The sequence below is a fragment of the Anolis sagrei genome, chromosome 2 (genome assembly GCF_037176765.1).
Source record: "Anolis sagrei isolate rAnoSag1 chromosome 2, rAnoSag1.mat, whole genome shotgun sequence".
Lineage (NCBI taxonomy): Eukaryota > Metazoa > Chordata > Lepidosauria > Squamata > Dactyloidae > Anolis > Anolis sagrei.
The window spans coordinates 195,315,919-195,333,143 of record NC_090022.1 but is presented as its reverse complement, the minus strand read 5'-3'; the positions used below and the strand labels follow the sequence as shown (position 1 = coordinate 195,333,143).

Sequence of the window (17,225 nt, the reverse complement as noted above, 5' to 3'; positions counted from 1 at the left end):
AAATTGTTTTTATCATTATTGCACACAGAAAAATGTCACTTTTGAAACCAGTCTAACCTGCCCCTTTGACTTTTGCATAGAGTTCTCAAATCAGCTTTCTGCACTGTCCCTGCAAATGCTTTTGCTTTTTTTGAAAATGTCACTTGGCTTAGACAATTTAGTCGTAGTCTAATAAACTGAAGCTTTATTGTAAAAAAATATATAACTTGAGCTAAGAATGCTGTTTTCCAGCATTATATCTTCACATCAATTACAGTTTTTTAAAGCAAATCAATATTATTCCTGAAGCATTCTAGCCCCCATTTACATTGACCTGTTAATTCAGTACAAGGCTAGCTTCAAATTGCAATGGCCAGACAGTAAACTCCCACAACTAAAACAAGTGAAAGAAAACCCTTAATGTGCATTGGTGCTCTTTGTTTTGTGTAATCACCATCTGGGCCTCAGACCAGGATTTCCTATGTAAACATCTGCATAGTGAAACCACTTGTTTCAATGCAAGTTTGAATCTGTTTTAAATTGTCAATGTAGATGGGCATTAGGTAAACATCACTTTGAAAGGGAGCTTGATCATTAATTCCAAAACCATGTTTCAGGATTAATTCATCTGCATTTGCAGCTTTCTTTCTTCTAGGCCTTTATGCAGTTAAATCCAGTTTTTATTTTAATAAGTTAATAGTGTCTGACCATTCTTTTCTTAACTGCTTGATTGGATCTAAGATTTTAGACATTGTGTCGGCATTGTTATTTAAAGGAGACTATAAGGCCAGCCTTTGTTGTCTTTTGTTTCCAGGCTGCGTACTTGTTGAAGGATTGGAGGGGTGGGGGTGGGGGTGAGCTGGCAGAGTCACTTCCTCTGTTGTACCATCGCCTGTGCCTTCCGATTTCAGAAATTCTTGTTTTGGTGACTAGAGATTCATAGGGTTAGATTATAAAACTGTGATTGTGATCAGGATCAACTTAGTTTACTCCTATCCTTATTGCTGCCCCCCCCCCCCCCTCAGCATGTTATATATTCCCTAAATAAACTCCCTACCATTACATTGTTATGATTAGGAAGACCTTGATACAACAATGCCTCCTACTCCTACTAGATAACACTAAGACACGTAAAAAGCTTACACTTGGAAATCAAACTGCAGGGATTTTTTAAAGGTCCACAAAGTTTATGCCTAGCAGCTTAAATAATCAGTTGCTTGGCATACGTTTTGGAGAATTTTTTTAAATCCCTGAGTTGTTTTCAGGTTGGTTTGTAAGTATTGTTTTACATGCCTTGAGTTTTATCTACAGCAATTGTAATATAGTTGGGTGGATTGAGGGCAGACTCTCAAGCCAGAGAGAATGATTATGGCCCTTATATTAACTTAATATCCTTATATTAAGTTAATATAAGGATATTAACTTAATATAAGGCATACCTGCACATATTTTTTGTTTTCGCTAGTATTAATGCCTATATCTTCCAGCATGGTGTGGTAGTCTGAGGGCTCTTCCATACAGCCCTATATCCCTGAATATCAAAGCAGAAAATCTCACAATACCCGCCTTGATATTCTGGGATATAGGGCGGTGTGGACGGGCCCTGAGTGTTGGACTCATTGAATGGCCTCAGGCATGTCACACTCTCTTCACCTCTAAGGAACACCTCTGAACAAATTTTGCCAAGAAAATGGATAGGTTTGCCTTAAGGTCATTACCATAAGTTTGAAACAACTTGAAGGCACACTCTCTTTTCTTTAAATGACTGTTTATTTCTTAGCCAAAATGCATTGAGAGGAATAAAAAATTTCTAAATATCCTAAAAACTACTTTTTGATTATCAGATTCATTGGTTCTTTCACATCTTTTTATTTTCACAGTCAATAGGGAGATGTTTAGCTTGCACGTCCATTAAAATGGAACCCTGCTTGTTAAGTACAATAATTGTAAAACTTCATCCAGGAAAAGATTTCATCGGATGTGACATGCCTTCAAGCATATGTTTGTGTAAACCAGTGGTTCTCAACCTTTGTAATGCCTTGTCTCAACCAAATGCAGGTTTGAACCGAAAAGGGTTGTCATAATAGCTTGTCATAATAAATAAATCAGTCTCATATGGAAGATGGCAGCTTGTCAAACAACCTAATGTGACGGGGCTAAATCTTCATAGCCTCATTTTGAATTCCGTTCTCAATGCACAATGCGAATGTACTGGGGTAGATGAACAGGTAGAATACAAGAGATACACCAATGGGCATATTAAAATGTACTTGATTAGTTGAAGCTTTTTTCTTATCTTAAACCTTTTATTTGAGTCCTGTGTTGTTTTTGTCTTAGGGCTTTTGACAGAATGTGACAAGGAAAGAATGACTGAAGGAAAATTAACATTGCAATAGATTACTTGCTGAATTCTTTTGTCTTTCCCAAAGAGAAATAACTTTTGAGGGGATGAGCTGAAGAAATCCTCCATATGGTCATTTGTATTTTACAAAACTGGCTTTTCACATTATGCTAATGGGGGCGGGGGGAGAGGGTGCTGGTAATTACAGCCCACCATTTGTATGCCATCAGTACTAGTGACAGAGCCTCTGGTGGCATAGTGGATTAAACCCCTGTGCCGGCAGGACTGAAGACCGACAGGTCGCAGGTTCGAACCAGGTGAGAGTGCAGATGAGCTCTCTCTATCAGCTCCAGCTCCTTGTACGGAGACATGATAGAAGCCTCCCACAAGGATTATAAAGCATCAAAACATTTGGGCAACGTCCTTGCAGATAGCCAATTCTCTCACACCAGAAGTGACCTGCGGTTTCTCAAGTCGCTCCTGACACAACAACCAAAAAAAAAGTACTAGTGACTATAACTAGTACCGAAGAATGTGGGTAGTGGTAGTCCACCATCATCTGAAGTATGATTCCCAACCCTGGCCCAACCCATCCTATAATTCAAATTAAAAAGACTTAGCTGCAGGTAGTCCAAAGGACAGAATCAAGAAAACAAGGCCTTCCTTGCATTCTCTTCTTTCTCTGGTGATTGCTGCATTGGAAAGTAATACTGCAAATAGTTGTTCCCAACCTGGAGCCTTCAAGATGTGTTGGACTAAAACTCCTGTGATAGTGTAAAATCAACTTTCCATGCTGGATATGATATATCCATGAATACCCTTGCATTCAGACAGAGCAGTGGTTCATTTACTCCAATGCTACCCACTGAAAAAATGATCTCACTTGTTTAGCACAATAGATCTTCCCACTTGATTCATTTGCCAGGCACAAAATCCCTTTGTTAATCACTGTACACTGAGCTTGGTGCGTGTGTTAGCTTGCACTTGCAACTCATGTGGAGTTTCACCAGATCAATTAAACTGGTGCTCATCTACATGAACTGAAATTCTCCCTGGAGGCTGGCCAGTGTGGAAATTTTCTATTGTTTTCAGAAGTTGGAATAATAGAATCATAGAGATGGAAGAGACCTCGTGGGCCATCCAGTCCAACCCCTTTCTGCCAAGAAGCAGGAAAATCGCATTCTAAGCACCTCTGACAGATGGCCATCCAGCCTCTGTTTAAAAGCCTCCAAAGAAGGAGCCTCCACCATACTCCGGGGCAGAGAGTTCCACTGCTGAACAGCTCTCAGTCATGAAGTTCTTCCTAACGTTCAGATGGAATCTCCTTTCTTGTAGTTTCAAGCCATTGTTCCACGCCCTAGTCTTCAGGGCAGCAGAAAACAAGCCTGCTCCCTCCTCCTTATGACTTCCCCTCACACATTTATACATGGCCCTCATCATGTTTCCTCTCAGTCTTCACTTCTGCAGGCTAAATATGCCCAGCTCTTTAAGCCGCACCTCTTAGGGCTTGTTCTCCAGACCCTTGATCATTTTAGTTGCCCTGTTATGAAGAAACTGGCAATGAAAAGTGATATTAAAGGGAATGGTGACAACCAAATATATCATCCTATGTAGATCCAATTGTTTCTTAAAAACCAGTAACAAATTAATAATAAACTCCATTCTTCCTAATACGAAGAAAAATAATTTCCCAATTTCTATCCACGTTCTAAGTTCTGCATCTGTGCTACATGTGATTATGGACTTAGACAATGGTAATTTTAATCCAGTGATATGATTCACAGTCCTAGGGCTGTTTTTGTGGCCTTCAGCCTCCTTCTTTCCCCATAAGACATTTTTTCCCAGGGAAAAATGGGCATTGCCATTCCTGAAACTTCCAGGGGCAACAATTTCAGCCCCCCATATCTTGTTTTGCCTCTAGGCATCTCCACAAAGCGGAGTTTACAGAACTAGCAGAGGACTTCAAGTCACATCTGGCTTTGACTGCTAGTGTGCTCCACAGTGAGGCCCAGGGGTTAAAAACGGTTGCCAGCAGCCCACGTAGTCCTACTTTTAATCATTTCTTCTGGATTCTAGACTAGAGGAACACATAAATTATATATGTAGATGGAAGCAAAACATGAAATAAACTCTTCTAAGATTGTCATATTCTAACTCCTACAGGACAAGTAGCCAAACAAATCCTGTGTGCCTAAGAGATGGTCCAGGCGATCCCTTGAATGTTGATAAAGGCTATACATTTAAGAATATATTTCTCCATCATTTAGTTTTAGTTTTGCACATGTCAATGTTTATTCTGCATTTCATTATAACATTTTTTGCTTAAAACGTGTTACAATGGTAAACTCGTTTTAAAAAGCGCCATGGAAAACACAAACAAAAGGGAATAATTCCGAGTCATTATCTCTTAATTGTTATGAGTTAGAAACAATGTTCAGTCACTGGAAAGATCTCAGTGTTCCACAGCCTTCCTCCAATGTACTAATCTTCAGTTTGCAAGAATGCAAATAATCAAAGAACTACGTTAAAACATTAGCTATCAGATTTATAGTATCAGCTCCTTAAAAAGCCAGAAAATGATGCAAATCTTTTTTTATTAGGTCATGCAAGTTACTTGGAGAGATTTCCCAGCTCCTCTCCCATATCTATTCCACTAGGCATTAAAGCATTTAAGGAGTTGCTAATAAAAAAAACGTTCTTTGATATCATCAATTCCATAAGTGTAAACTCAAGATATAATGTTATTTTATTTTTGAACAATTGAAATGCCAACATTTTCAGGTTGCTTTTCTATGGGAAGACAAGAGGGTAAGGTAACATTCACAATTTTTTACTTTCAGAAAGATATTAATCAAAAAAGTGTTCAAAAATATGTCACCTACAGTGTCACATCAAAAAATAACATTGGGGCTAGCAAGGGAGAGCTTAATGTGGATACCAATGTTCCTGAATGTGATTTCTACATTAACATTCATCAGGTTCCATTAAATTGGTTTGATGGGTCTTTTTGTTACCTTTAGTGGTTCTTTTTTTAGAACTGACAGGGGCATCCAAGTTGTTTATGGTGACCCTGTGGGGAACCTATCATAGTGTTATCTTGGCAAAGTTTATTCAGAGGGAGTTTACCTTTGCCTTCCTTTCAGGCTGACAGAATGCGACTTGTCTACCGTTTACCCAGGGATTTGAACCCTGGTCTCTAGTATTGGGAGTCTAATCTTCAAACCGCTACATTACACTGGATCTCTATCTGAATACTTGCCTAAGATCAAATCCCACCTACCTGCACTGAACTATATTCTGAATAATCATCCACATAATTGCATTGTTATTTAAAACAAGGGTAGGATTCATACAACCTCAAGATGTTATCAGATTTCAAGTGCCAGCAAGGCCCTTTCTACACTGCCATATAATCCAGATTATCAAAGCAGATAATCTACATTATCTGCTTTGATCTGGATTTTATTTATTTATTTACGACATTGATATGCTGCCTTTCTCACCCCGAAAGGGACTCAGAGCAGCTTACAAGTTATATGTACATACAATATATTATACTATTAGCATAGCACAATATTAGTATTATATATTACTATATTGTAACAAACCACTATACTGTAATATTATATTGTATTGCATTATAATATCAATATTATCAATATATGTGCATACAATAAATTATAATATTAGCACAGCACAATATTAGTATTATATATTACTATGTTATATATATATATATATATATATATATATATATATATATATATAAATCTACACTGCCATATAATCCAGTTCAAATAAGATAATCTTGTTTTATAGGGCAGTGTAGAAGGGGACTAAGACTGGCCAACATATCCAATGTTTTTTTTTTTTTTTTTGTCGTGTCAGGAGTATCTTGAGAAACTGCAAGTCACTTCTGGTGTGAGAGAATTGGCCGTCTGCAAGGATGTTGCCCAGGAGACGCCCAGATTTTTTTTGATGTTTTTACCATCCCTGTGGGAGGCTTCTCGCATGAGGAGCTGAAGCTGAAAGAGGGAGCTAATCTGCGCCCTCCCTGGACTCGAACCTGCGACCTGTCGGCACAGGGGTTTAACCCACTGCGCTACCGAGGGCTCCATAGCCAATGGTGAAGAATGCTGACAGCTGTTGTTGAACATCTGAATGGCCATGATTGCCGCCTCTGGTTTCAGCCCTCTTAGGCCCCTTCTACACTACCATATAAAATCCAGATTATCTGCTTTGAACTGGATTATATGGCAGCATAGACTCATATAATCCAGTTCAAAGTAAATAATGTGGATTATCTGCTTTGATAATCTGTATTATATGGAAGTGTAGAAGGGGCTTCAGGCTGCTTCCACACAGCCATTTAATCCAGATCAGCATGTCGATTTAAGAGATTCAGGGTATGTGTGGATTGTCTAAATAAGAACTTTTAAAACACCAGGGAAAATTAAAGACAGTTTACACCCACTGGATCTCTTAAATCCATATTTTGACCCAGATTAAATGTCTTCCTAAAATCCCAGTTTTCTTTGCTTTTCCCCTTACCTCCTGGCAAAAAAAAGCTGCACCAATAATCACTTTAGTAACTCCAGAAGGCAAGGCACAAACTTCTGTGACGCTGGTCTGACAGAAGAGCTTTTCTTTCCTTTTCTCAACTGGGCTGTTCGATCTTACGTTTCCCCTGTGTTCTTTACACTTATGTTCTGCCTTCCAAAACCGCTCCTTCCTGTGCCTTGTTCAGGCACAGGAGGGAAAAAAGTGAATTTATAGCTGGAATTAGGACATATGGCAAGTCTTGTTGGAGTTTCAGAGTAGATGAGAGTTCGAACTTGCACGGGGGATTAAGACAACCACCTCTAAATCACTTCACAGTAGATTACAGGCTCTGTATAGATGGGGCTTTGCTTCTCCCTATGTTGTTTTCTAAAAGTTTAAGTCAGCTATATCAGTTTTCAGGCAAAGATATGTGTTTGGGGTCTCTGTGTGTGTTTCTTCTTGTACTAAACAATGAAAAATATTTCTGTGCAATAATTTAAAAGGGAATATTCTAGGTCAATTCGACTGATTTTTACACAAACCAATAGCTACTATCTAGAAAAGCTTGCCTGATTTTCAGAGCACAAACACTGGGACTATGGTCTTGAAGAAAAAGGATTGTACATTATATATATTTGCCCTGTGCTCTGAAAATCAGGCAAGCTTTTCTTGTGAGGTCATTCCTTCAGTTGGAAATCTCCACAGAAGTAATATCTGAAACTGTTAACTTTCAAAATTTATTGTCACAAACAAAGGATTCAGAAAATATGTTTTGGTTTTGAAGAAAAAGTGTTGCACATTATATATATTTGCCCTGAAAAGTGTTCCTTGATTTCAGTTGGACACACTTGACTAAATATATGTCCAAAGCCATTATTTGCCAGATCACACTACTTTGGAAATAAATCCCACCCAAAGGAATAGATCTACCTTTAAGAAAAAGGAGTTATTGACAAATGCAGCCTGTAATGCAACTATTAAAGGTGTAGGATCACTAGTCTCTTTTTTTGGGCTGGTCACATTATTCCAAGAATGGCTTGATAAATTCAATATGCAAAGGAATTAAACTTAGTCTCCAAATGCTTACAGTACCAACTTTGTTCTCTCAGGTAGCCTCTAAGGTGCTACAACATTCATTTGTATACTAATATTCCAGACTAACACAGCTATGTCTTTGAAATGATGAGTTCAGACTGAATTTCTGTGTCTGCTTTTCCTCTGTTTTATTTTTCACAAAATTATTCAAACCACGATTTCTTTAAACATGAAAATTGAAATGCAAGTGCATACAAGTGAATGTGTCACCCAAAGCTAAATGCTTACAAGTCCACTAAACAGGCTTAAAACAAGTTTTAGAATAGTTGGAATGTTGCCTTTATTCAGCTGCTTAGACATTACAGAATCCAAGGTTCATCTCCTTTTTGTACCTCCAAAACCTAGGAGAGGATAGATAGATAGATAGATAAAAATATGTATATTATTAGTCCAAAACATTATAGATCGGTTGGTTAGTACAGTATTGTCAAACCTTAAAATGGTTGGGGGAACACCAAGTTGTATTAAACGGATGAGACATATCAAGCCTAGAACTTGTAGGCACCCCACTTCAGAATGCCTAGGTCTGGAAGGAATAATCAGCTTAGCATGCCATCCAACTCCTCATTGTTTTTAATTATGATTCATTAAAACAAGCCAACTTTATAAACCATGCTTTAAAGTTCACTTGTTTCCAGATGAACCTGTTTGTAGGCTGAAACTGACACTAGAAGCTACAGCTAATCATAAATAGAAGCAAATAGTTCAAAATATTTCCAGTTGCTTGAGCCAGAGCAAGAGAGAGGACTTAAATTCAAAGGTCACTGCAAATTGTCATCATAATCCTAAATCACGGGCTAGCTTTCTCATACACCCATTCACTAAATAAATCATATTTTCTTATATGGTAATTTACATACTTTTTGACCAATGTCAAAATTAGTTGCTAGAACATAATAAATATATTATTTCACTATTAATATAACATGACATTAAATGGGGGAAATACACTTTTTTGTTACTGACATTATTAAACAAATGGGAGTTGAATTCCCTGATGAACCTGTCAAATTCACCAAGATATTTGCTAATAGATACTAATCTACCTTCTACTCAATGCTTTATAGAATTCAAGTTGAGGTGATGGGGATGCCTGTTATCTCACACCTCATCCCTATTTAAGTTTACTGAGAAGAAAGTATTCAATGAGTATATAGACAGAGAATAAGACATTAGCCCAGAAAACAAAAGTGAATGCAACTTACCAGATGTGGATCTTGTCCCTGAATGATGAGATGTTGTAGAGTTATGTGAGCTGCCAAATGCGTGTGATCGAGCAGATGGACCAGTCCATGTATCATAATATGGAGAATATGTATGATGTGAAGGTGACCTGAAGGGAAAAATGGTTAGTGGTAAATGACAATGCTATCCCATGTCTACCAATTGAAATATTTAAAGAGCCAAATAATGTAGAAAGGTATTGGAAGGTCATATAATGCAAAGTCCATCAAAAGGAACAAAACTTCCACACTATTTTGATGATGATGATAATGATAAAAATAATAACTTTTTCTTATATCTCACCGCCATCTCCTCGAAGGGACATGGGGCAGCTTACATAGGGATCAAGCCCAATATAAACAAAAGTTGCAAATAACACAATTAAAAACATATAACAGTAAAATATATTAAAACAAGAAAAACAATCAAAAGCAAAGCATCATAAAACATAAATCAAACATCAAACAACCCGTAGCCAAAAAAGTGGACATGTGCAGATTTGAAACTAATAGGGCAGGACAAGGGCTTGTGCAAATGCAAAACTGTAGTGCCAGGACTGGGAATAAAATGCTGGAGATCCAACCAAATCACTAGCTAAACTATCATTGGAGCACCCAAGTCTTCAGGCATTTACTTTTTTTTTTTTTTTGTCGTGTCAGGAGTGACTGCAAGTCGCTTCTGGTGTGAGAGAATTGGCCGTCTGCAAGGACGTTGCCCAGGGGACGCTTGGATGATTTGATGTTTTTATCATCCTTGTGGCAGGCTTTTCTTATGTCCCCACTTGAGGAGCTGGAGCTGATAGAGGGAGCTCATCCGCTTCTCCCCGGATTCAAACCTGCGACCTGTCGGTCTTCAGTCCTGCCAGCACAAGGGTTTAACCCACTGCGCCACCGGGGGCTCATTTACTGTTGTTGTTATTTATTTATACTTGGCTTTTCCCCCTCAAAGTTGGGACTCAAAGCATCTCACACTTCAAAGGCAATATACCATAATAAAAATATACAAAAAGTACATATTAAAATGCCATAAACCATATATAAATACTGAAATAAATAAATAAAAATATAATTAAAAGAAATGGATAAAAAGCTTTTAAACCAATCCCTAGGCCATTTTTAAAAGCCTTCTTTAAACACCTGTCTGAATAGAAAGATTTTAGCTTACTACTGGCTCAATGTTATAGAATTATGCGAGTTATAATTTTGCAACGTCTTTCGTCTTTTTTATCAAAGAGTGCTGGTGTCTTACCACTTCTTCCAGGATTCCATAGCATAGAGCCATGACAGTTCAATCAGTGTCAAACTGCATTAATTCTACAGTAAAGATGCACCCTTAGGTGCAGATATGCAACTCCTACTCAAACATTGCAATAAAACATTGAATCTGTTGTTATACCATGATTAAAGAATTAAGTTGTTAAATTTGGAAAAAATAAGTTTAATAACTTAATTTTCTGGAAATCATAAGCTATGCCTTTAGCACTAGCAATGAATCATGAATGTCTTTACTTAATGATGCAATGCTGTGTAACTGCAAGGCAAAGAGTATAATTATAAGGAGCACAGCATAGGTAAAACACAGCCAACATATATATCCTCTGGTGGCTAATCTATTTTATCAACAGGAAGCCATCACTGTGAAATGTATCTTGTTACACAATCCAGCATTCTTTTTAGTTGGTCTCTGAAGCTCTATCATTTGACTAATTTTGATACAAGTCAACAGCCCTTCAAAGAAAATGGTTCCCTACCCGCCCTGAGGAGAAGCAACTTGGAAGATAGAAGAAAGACATCTCACACCTTTTAAAATAATTTTGTTGTAAAAAAAAAATCTGTAAACAAAATCATACCACGATTCAAGTTAAATATTCATAAACTACAGATCTTATTTCAAAGAATAATTTTCCCTTCCCTTTTACCCCTGTGTTATTTAAATATATGCTGATCAGAGGAAGGAATATTTGTTGTCAAGAAAAATAAAATGGATTACCTTCGGTTGCCAGCCAAGTATCCCAGTAGCCCTCCAGCACCTAATCCGGTCCAGAAACCAGGCCCTGAATTTGAGTCATAATTGGAACCACTTGCAGCTCCTTAATGCAAGTAAAATGAAACAGATTTAGATCAAACAATCCTTGAAACCACAGTTCTTTCATTAAGTTTTAAAGGAATGCTAAGAAAAGGACTAATTATCTTGATAAATCACTCAAGAGCATTTCAATGGTTTCAGGTTTTGAATTAAATCCTACAGAAAAACACCAAGGAATAACTATTCTAGGAAAGTGAGGTATGAATAATTCACACATGCACTTTCATTATGTAATACTGGAAGGTTACAAGTTGACGTTTCTACCTGTTATGCTTAAACCTTCGCTCGCTTACACATACACAAAAGCACATATTTGATGCTAGAAGCAAATATGTGCATTTGCCCAAATTAAGAACATCACTCCAGTGAAAGTGTAAGCTGGATCACATTGTCACAAAAGGGCTTTAAAAATGTTGCCAGCCAGACTTCAAATCTGTTTATTGAAAAGTAAGATCTGCGAGATTTGCTTGCTTATAAATGGCTCAGGACTGCAGCACCAGAGGAAGTGTAATGGTAACAGAAAGATACAACCAAGACGTTTCTCATTATGCCACAGCTTTCGTCCATTTAGATATTTCCAGGAGCAATGTAACCATGCTTCAATCTCCTATTCAGGGATTGCTGTTTAAGATGTTTTGATAGATCATTTAGACAATACATTGTCAACACACATGCACCTTCATTATTGACAGCATCACCCCATTAAGCCTACACCTTTCTTAAAACACAGGTGTTATAAATAAATAAATATCAATTCATTGAGAACTTAGGATCTCATAACTGCTGGGGATTTAGGTTTAGGGTCATTAGCAATAAATGTAATATGCCTCTTCAGCCTTGCAGCACTCAGCTGAAAGATTTCTGAGATGTTGCAGATCAGGGAGCTGGGAAATGTACATGAGGTGCATAAAGGGAAATAGTTGCGGCAAGACACTGAGGGATCTTTCTAGTTGCTTGTTCTCAACATGTCCGCAATGGAGAGTGCTGCAGACATCTATTCTCTGTGTCCCGAGCAGCATCAGCATCTGAGAAACGTTAGGGTGCTGCCATGGGAAGTTTGGCACTGCCTATGTAACTATGAAAACAAAGCCATGACATGTAGCTCTGTCTTCACACTTAATCTGACAATTCAAGGTTTTAACCTATATAGTTTCTCTACAGAAACCCAAAGCACTTATAACATGGTTTCGATTAAGCCTTTGTTATTAGTGTTGAATGAAAGCACCAAGAGTGTTCAAAAAGTTCTGTGGGCCTCATGCAATTACCAGAGGTTGTAAACAACTTTTACAGAGCCAATTTTTCCTAGCAGATTAAGAAATGTACAACATTAAGAATTAAGAAATGTGTGACATGTTGTCTCATATAAAACAAGACATCGTATTCCAGTGCCTTTGTCTTCAAAATGTTGCAAATGAGTGAGAACTTTACCTGTAAAGCCTGTCTTAAATCCTGGTGGGGGAGGGCTTTGATAATACTGCCCATCGGATTTAAATCCTGGAGGAGGAGGACTCTGTTGGTAGGTTCCTGAATGCACATCACCGTAAGCAAAGCCATGTTGTGGACGGTTATCACATAGGAATAACTTGTAGACGCCATAAACAAGAAGTGCAAAGAATATTACCAGAACCACTCCAGCACCTGAGCCTACTGAATCATGAGAGGTTGGGGAAAAGTAGCTTCCACCAAATGAACTGGTCTTTTGCTGTCCTGCCTTGGTTAACTCCAATGTGTACTCCAAGCCACAGGACCCTTTTAAGATGTAAGGGTCGTCCGGATAATCATAACCTTCACAGCTTACTTCAATTTTTCCAAATCGGTAAGCAGCATCCAAGTCTGCTTTACACTCCCACTGAAAAAAGAAGCAGAAATTGTGACAATCCCAAAGATAAAAATAGCAAACACACTGCTTTTTAAAAAGAACACCATACATACTCTTCTAATATTTTTGTATTATGTAAACTGTGGACCACTTCTTCAAGGACTTTTACAAGAACTGATCACTGAAAAAGTGATATCTGGTTTGCATCTCTTGAAGATTTAGTAGCTATGAACATTCTAGTAATATTCCAATTGATTTTGGTGGTTTTTTAAATCAGAGATTTTAAAATTTAATAAAATGGACTGAAATATATCCTTAACACGATACTTTGAACAGTATAACTTTTCTACTAAGAAAAATATTTTAATCAAAAACAATCTATTGGGTTTTAAACAGAGGCAAGTATTTTGTTGGAGGAAAGTTCTGAGAGTGCCTTGGACTGCGAGAAGATCCAACCAGTCCATCCTCCAGGAAATAAAGCCCGACTGCTCACTGGAGGGAAAGATACTAGAGACAAAGTTGAAGTACTTTGGCCACATCATGAGGAGACAGGAAAGCCTAGAGAAGACAATTATGCTGGGGAAAGTGGAAGGCAAAAGGAAGAGGGGCCGACCAAGGGCAAGATGGATGGATGGCATCCTTGAAGTGACTGGATTGACCTTGAGAGAGCTGGGGGTGGTAACGGCCGACAGGGAGCTCTGGCGTGGGCTGGTCCATGAGGTCACGAAGAGTCGGAGACGACTGAACGAATAAACAACAACAACAACAAGTATTTTGTTGAGACAAAGAGAAAGCTTCACTTTCAGTTTATGCAGTTTCAGTTTGCCTGAAAAAATCAACTTGTCTAAAGCCAGAATTAAATGTGCTTTGTAAAAGTACTTAGTGTATGTAACACCCCTTCTATAAACATGGTATCTCCTATTTCCATTTATAATGATTTAGCACAATGCAATGTATAACTACAAAAAATCTAATTAAGCCTCATATGTCATACGCAAACGTTTCCCTAAACCTCTGCACTATTTTAATGATTGCAATGCATCTATAAACCATCACATATAATAGTGCTAAAGTAAACCTTGTGTATAAAACAAAAGCTAAAATAATGGATATGATATGATCTACAGAAAAGTTAAGGGCAAAATTTAGGGACATGAAATAAAAGGATGTAAAGGCTTTGGATTTTTTTTTCTATTTTAAAATATATTAACAACAGGGTGGATTGGAGGCTTATGATTAGAATACTCATTGCTCTCTTAGAGCTCTATCACCTCAAACTGGGAGGGGAAGGGAGAACCCAACAGACAAACAATGACAGTTTTATACTCCACTAATAATTTATATGATTTCAGCTGATATCACTGGCACCTTTGTGGAGAAAGAAGCATTAATCCTCCCAGCCCCAAGAACTAGCAACATAACTTGTTTGGTTCAGCTAGGTGAACCGACGTTCCCTTTCCTAAGACTATGAACTTCATACATGTTTTAAAACAGACATACCTGTACATCATAGCCATCCCAACCTTTGTTGTAACATTGTACGACATCAGGGGCGTATGCACCACAGCCAGCAGAACCTCCAGTGCACTGCAACTGAGGAACTGGAGAACTCCGCCGATAATTTGTATTCTTTCCTGGGTAAAGTGTCAAGGCCTGAACTTCTCGTAACAAGACTCTCTCTGGAAGAATACATGTGAGAAATTAATACTAAGCAAAGCTGAGAACCAATATCCTAAGATCTCTCCCCCCCCCCCCTTCCCCTAAAAGCCAACAGCATTCAAAAACAAAAGTTCTAAAAATTATTTCCATTATTGTTTGGCAGTATATTGTTATTATTATTATGTTTATTTATACTCTACTTTTTCTCTCCACAAGGAGACTCAGGGCCCTTCTACACAGCTAGATAACCCAGTATATCAAGGCAAGAAATCCCACAATATCTGCTTGGAACTGGGTTATCTGAGGGTCCTTCCATATAGCCCTATATCCCAGAATATCATGGCAGGAAATCCCACATTTATTTATTATATATTTATTTATTTACAGTATTTATATTCCACCCTTCTCACCTCGCAGGGGACTCAGGGTGGATTACAATGGACATATACATGGCAAACATTCAATGCCATTTAGACATACAATATATGTAGACAAACACAGAAGCAATGTAACATTCCAGCTTTTCCAGCTTCATGAGGGTATGCTCAATTCTAGCCACAGGGGGAGCTGCCGCTTCACCATCCACTTGTGACACCAAGTCCTTGATGGAGTACTTCCTCATTCTTACGCACTGCTGGAAGGCTTTATGATGTTGTAAATTAGTTAAATTAGCCTCCCCCCTTAAAGCGGTACCTCAATTTCCTACTTGACAGATGCAACTGTGTTTCGGGCAGCATAGGTCAACAGCAAGCTAGATTATTAACGGTCTGGAGCTCAGTCCGACCCAGGCTGGCTTCGAACACATGACCTCTTGGTCAGTAGTGACTTAATGCAGCTGGTTACTAACTAGTTGTGCCACAGCCCGGTCCTATCTGAATGTAGATTATGGTCCTGGATATTAACATTATATAAGGCATGTTGTTCATTCGTTCAGTCATCTCCGACTCTTCGTGACCTCATGGACCAGCCCACGACAGAGCTCCCTGTCAGCCGTCACCACCCCCAGCTCCTTCAAGGTCAGTCCAGTCACTTCAAGGATGCCATCCATCCATCTTGCCCTTGGTCGGCCCCTCTTCCTTTTTCCTTCCACTTTCCCCAGCATAATTGTCTTCTCTAGGCTTTCCTGTCTCCTCATGATGTGGCCAAAGTACTTCAACTTTGTCTCTAGTGTCTTTCCCTCCAGTGAGCAGTCGGGCTTTATTTCCTGGAGGATGGACTGGTTGGATCTTCTCGCAGTCCAAGGCACTCTCAGAACTTTCCTCCAACACCACAGCTCAAAAGCATCTATCTTCCTTCGCTCAGCCTTCCCTAAGGTCCAGCTCTCACATCCGTAGGTTACTACAGGGAATACCATGGCTTTGACTATGTGGATCTTTGTTGCCAGTGTGATATAAGGCATACCTGCACATATTTTTGTTGCCGCTAGTTAAGTCTTGCCTATAATTATTAATGCCTATGCCTTCCAGCATGGCGTGGCAGTCTGAGGGCCCTTCCACACAGCCCTATATCCCAGAATATCAAGGCAGAAAATCCCACAATATCTGCTTTGAACTGGGTTGTCCGAGTCCACACTCAGATAATGTGGGATTTCCTGCCTTGATATTCTGGGATATAGGGCTGTGTGGAAGGGTTCCGAGTCCACACGGCCATATATCCCAGTTCAAAGCAGATGTGGGATTTTATTCAGCTGCGTGGAAGGGGCATTAAAAACATTTAAACACAATTAAAATCAGCAAATATAATAAAAGCGCTGTTGCCGTTGTGTGCCTTCGCGTCGCTTCCGCCTGAGGGGGAAGCCTGCCTTTGCTGACTTCCTCCTAGGCTGAGAGAGTGGCTGAGGGAGCCAGGCCTCCGCTGCTCAGCCGCGCCTTGGCAACCGGGCTCCCACAGCCCAGCGGCAGAGAGAAGGAGCTCCTCGACCACCGGAGCGCTTCCCTTACCCGGCTGCGCCCAGGCCCGAACCAGGCCGGCTCCCGTCAGCACCACCAACAGCGGCAGCGCCAGCCCCCGCGACCTCATCTCTGCTCCTTCACCAGCGAGTGGAGCTCGGCTCAGCCTTGGCCCTGTGGCGCATCCGCTCCGGCTCGCGAGGCCTCTGATTGGCCGCCCGCAGTTCTAGTCCCACCTCCCGAAGGGGCCGGGCGCCGCCATCTTAGCGCTGGCTATGTCGTTGTGTTTGGTTTTGACGCCCGCCTTCCGCGCAAGCCCAGCCAATGAGAAGAGGCGTTCTTTTCGTCTAGGTATTTTGGACTTCAGTTCCCAGAATCCCTGGTCTTTGGCTCACGTAGCTGAGGTTTCTGGGAGTTGAAGTCCTAAACGCCTAGACGCTTAGCATCACTTAGTGGTCTAAGACAATGGGAATGTGAGAGATTTTTCTGTCCCAACATTTCTATTGGTTTGTTGTGTCCTTGCCTGTCATTGGCTCCGCCTGTGACCTACAGCCAATAGGATTGCGCTGAGTGTAATAGGGACCATATGGTG

The 17,225-nt window shown here is 39.5% G+C and overlaps 1 protein-coding gene across 1 annotated transcript; it reads right to left on the bottom strand.

Moving 5' to 3' along the window:
* Window positions 1–8,060: 8,060 nt before the first annotated feature.
* On the bottom strand, window positions 8,061–16,830 carry SARAF (store-operated calcium entry associated regulatory factor). The gene is made up of 6 exons (XM_060762694.2): window positions 16,685–16,830; window positions 14,586–14,764; window positions 12,695–13,115; window positions 11,171–11,270; window positions 9,163–9,290; window positions 8,061–8,298 (listed from the first exon to the last, which is right to left on the bottom strand). Exons 1-6 carry the CDS (start codon window positions 16,761–16,763, stop codon window positions 8,273–8,275), a joined length of 933 nt encoding a protein of 310 aa, XP_060618677.2. The 5' UTR covers window positions 16,764–16,830; the 3' UTR covers window positions 8,061–8,272.
* Between the last annotated feature and the right edge of the window lie 395 nt (window positions 16,831–17,225).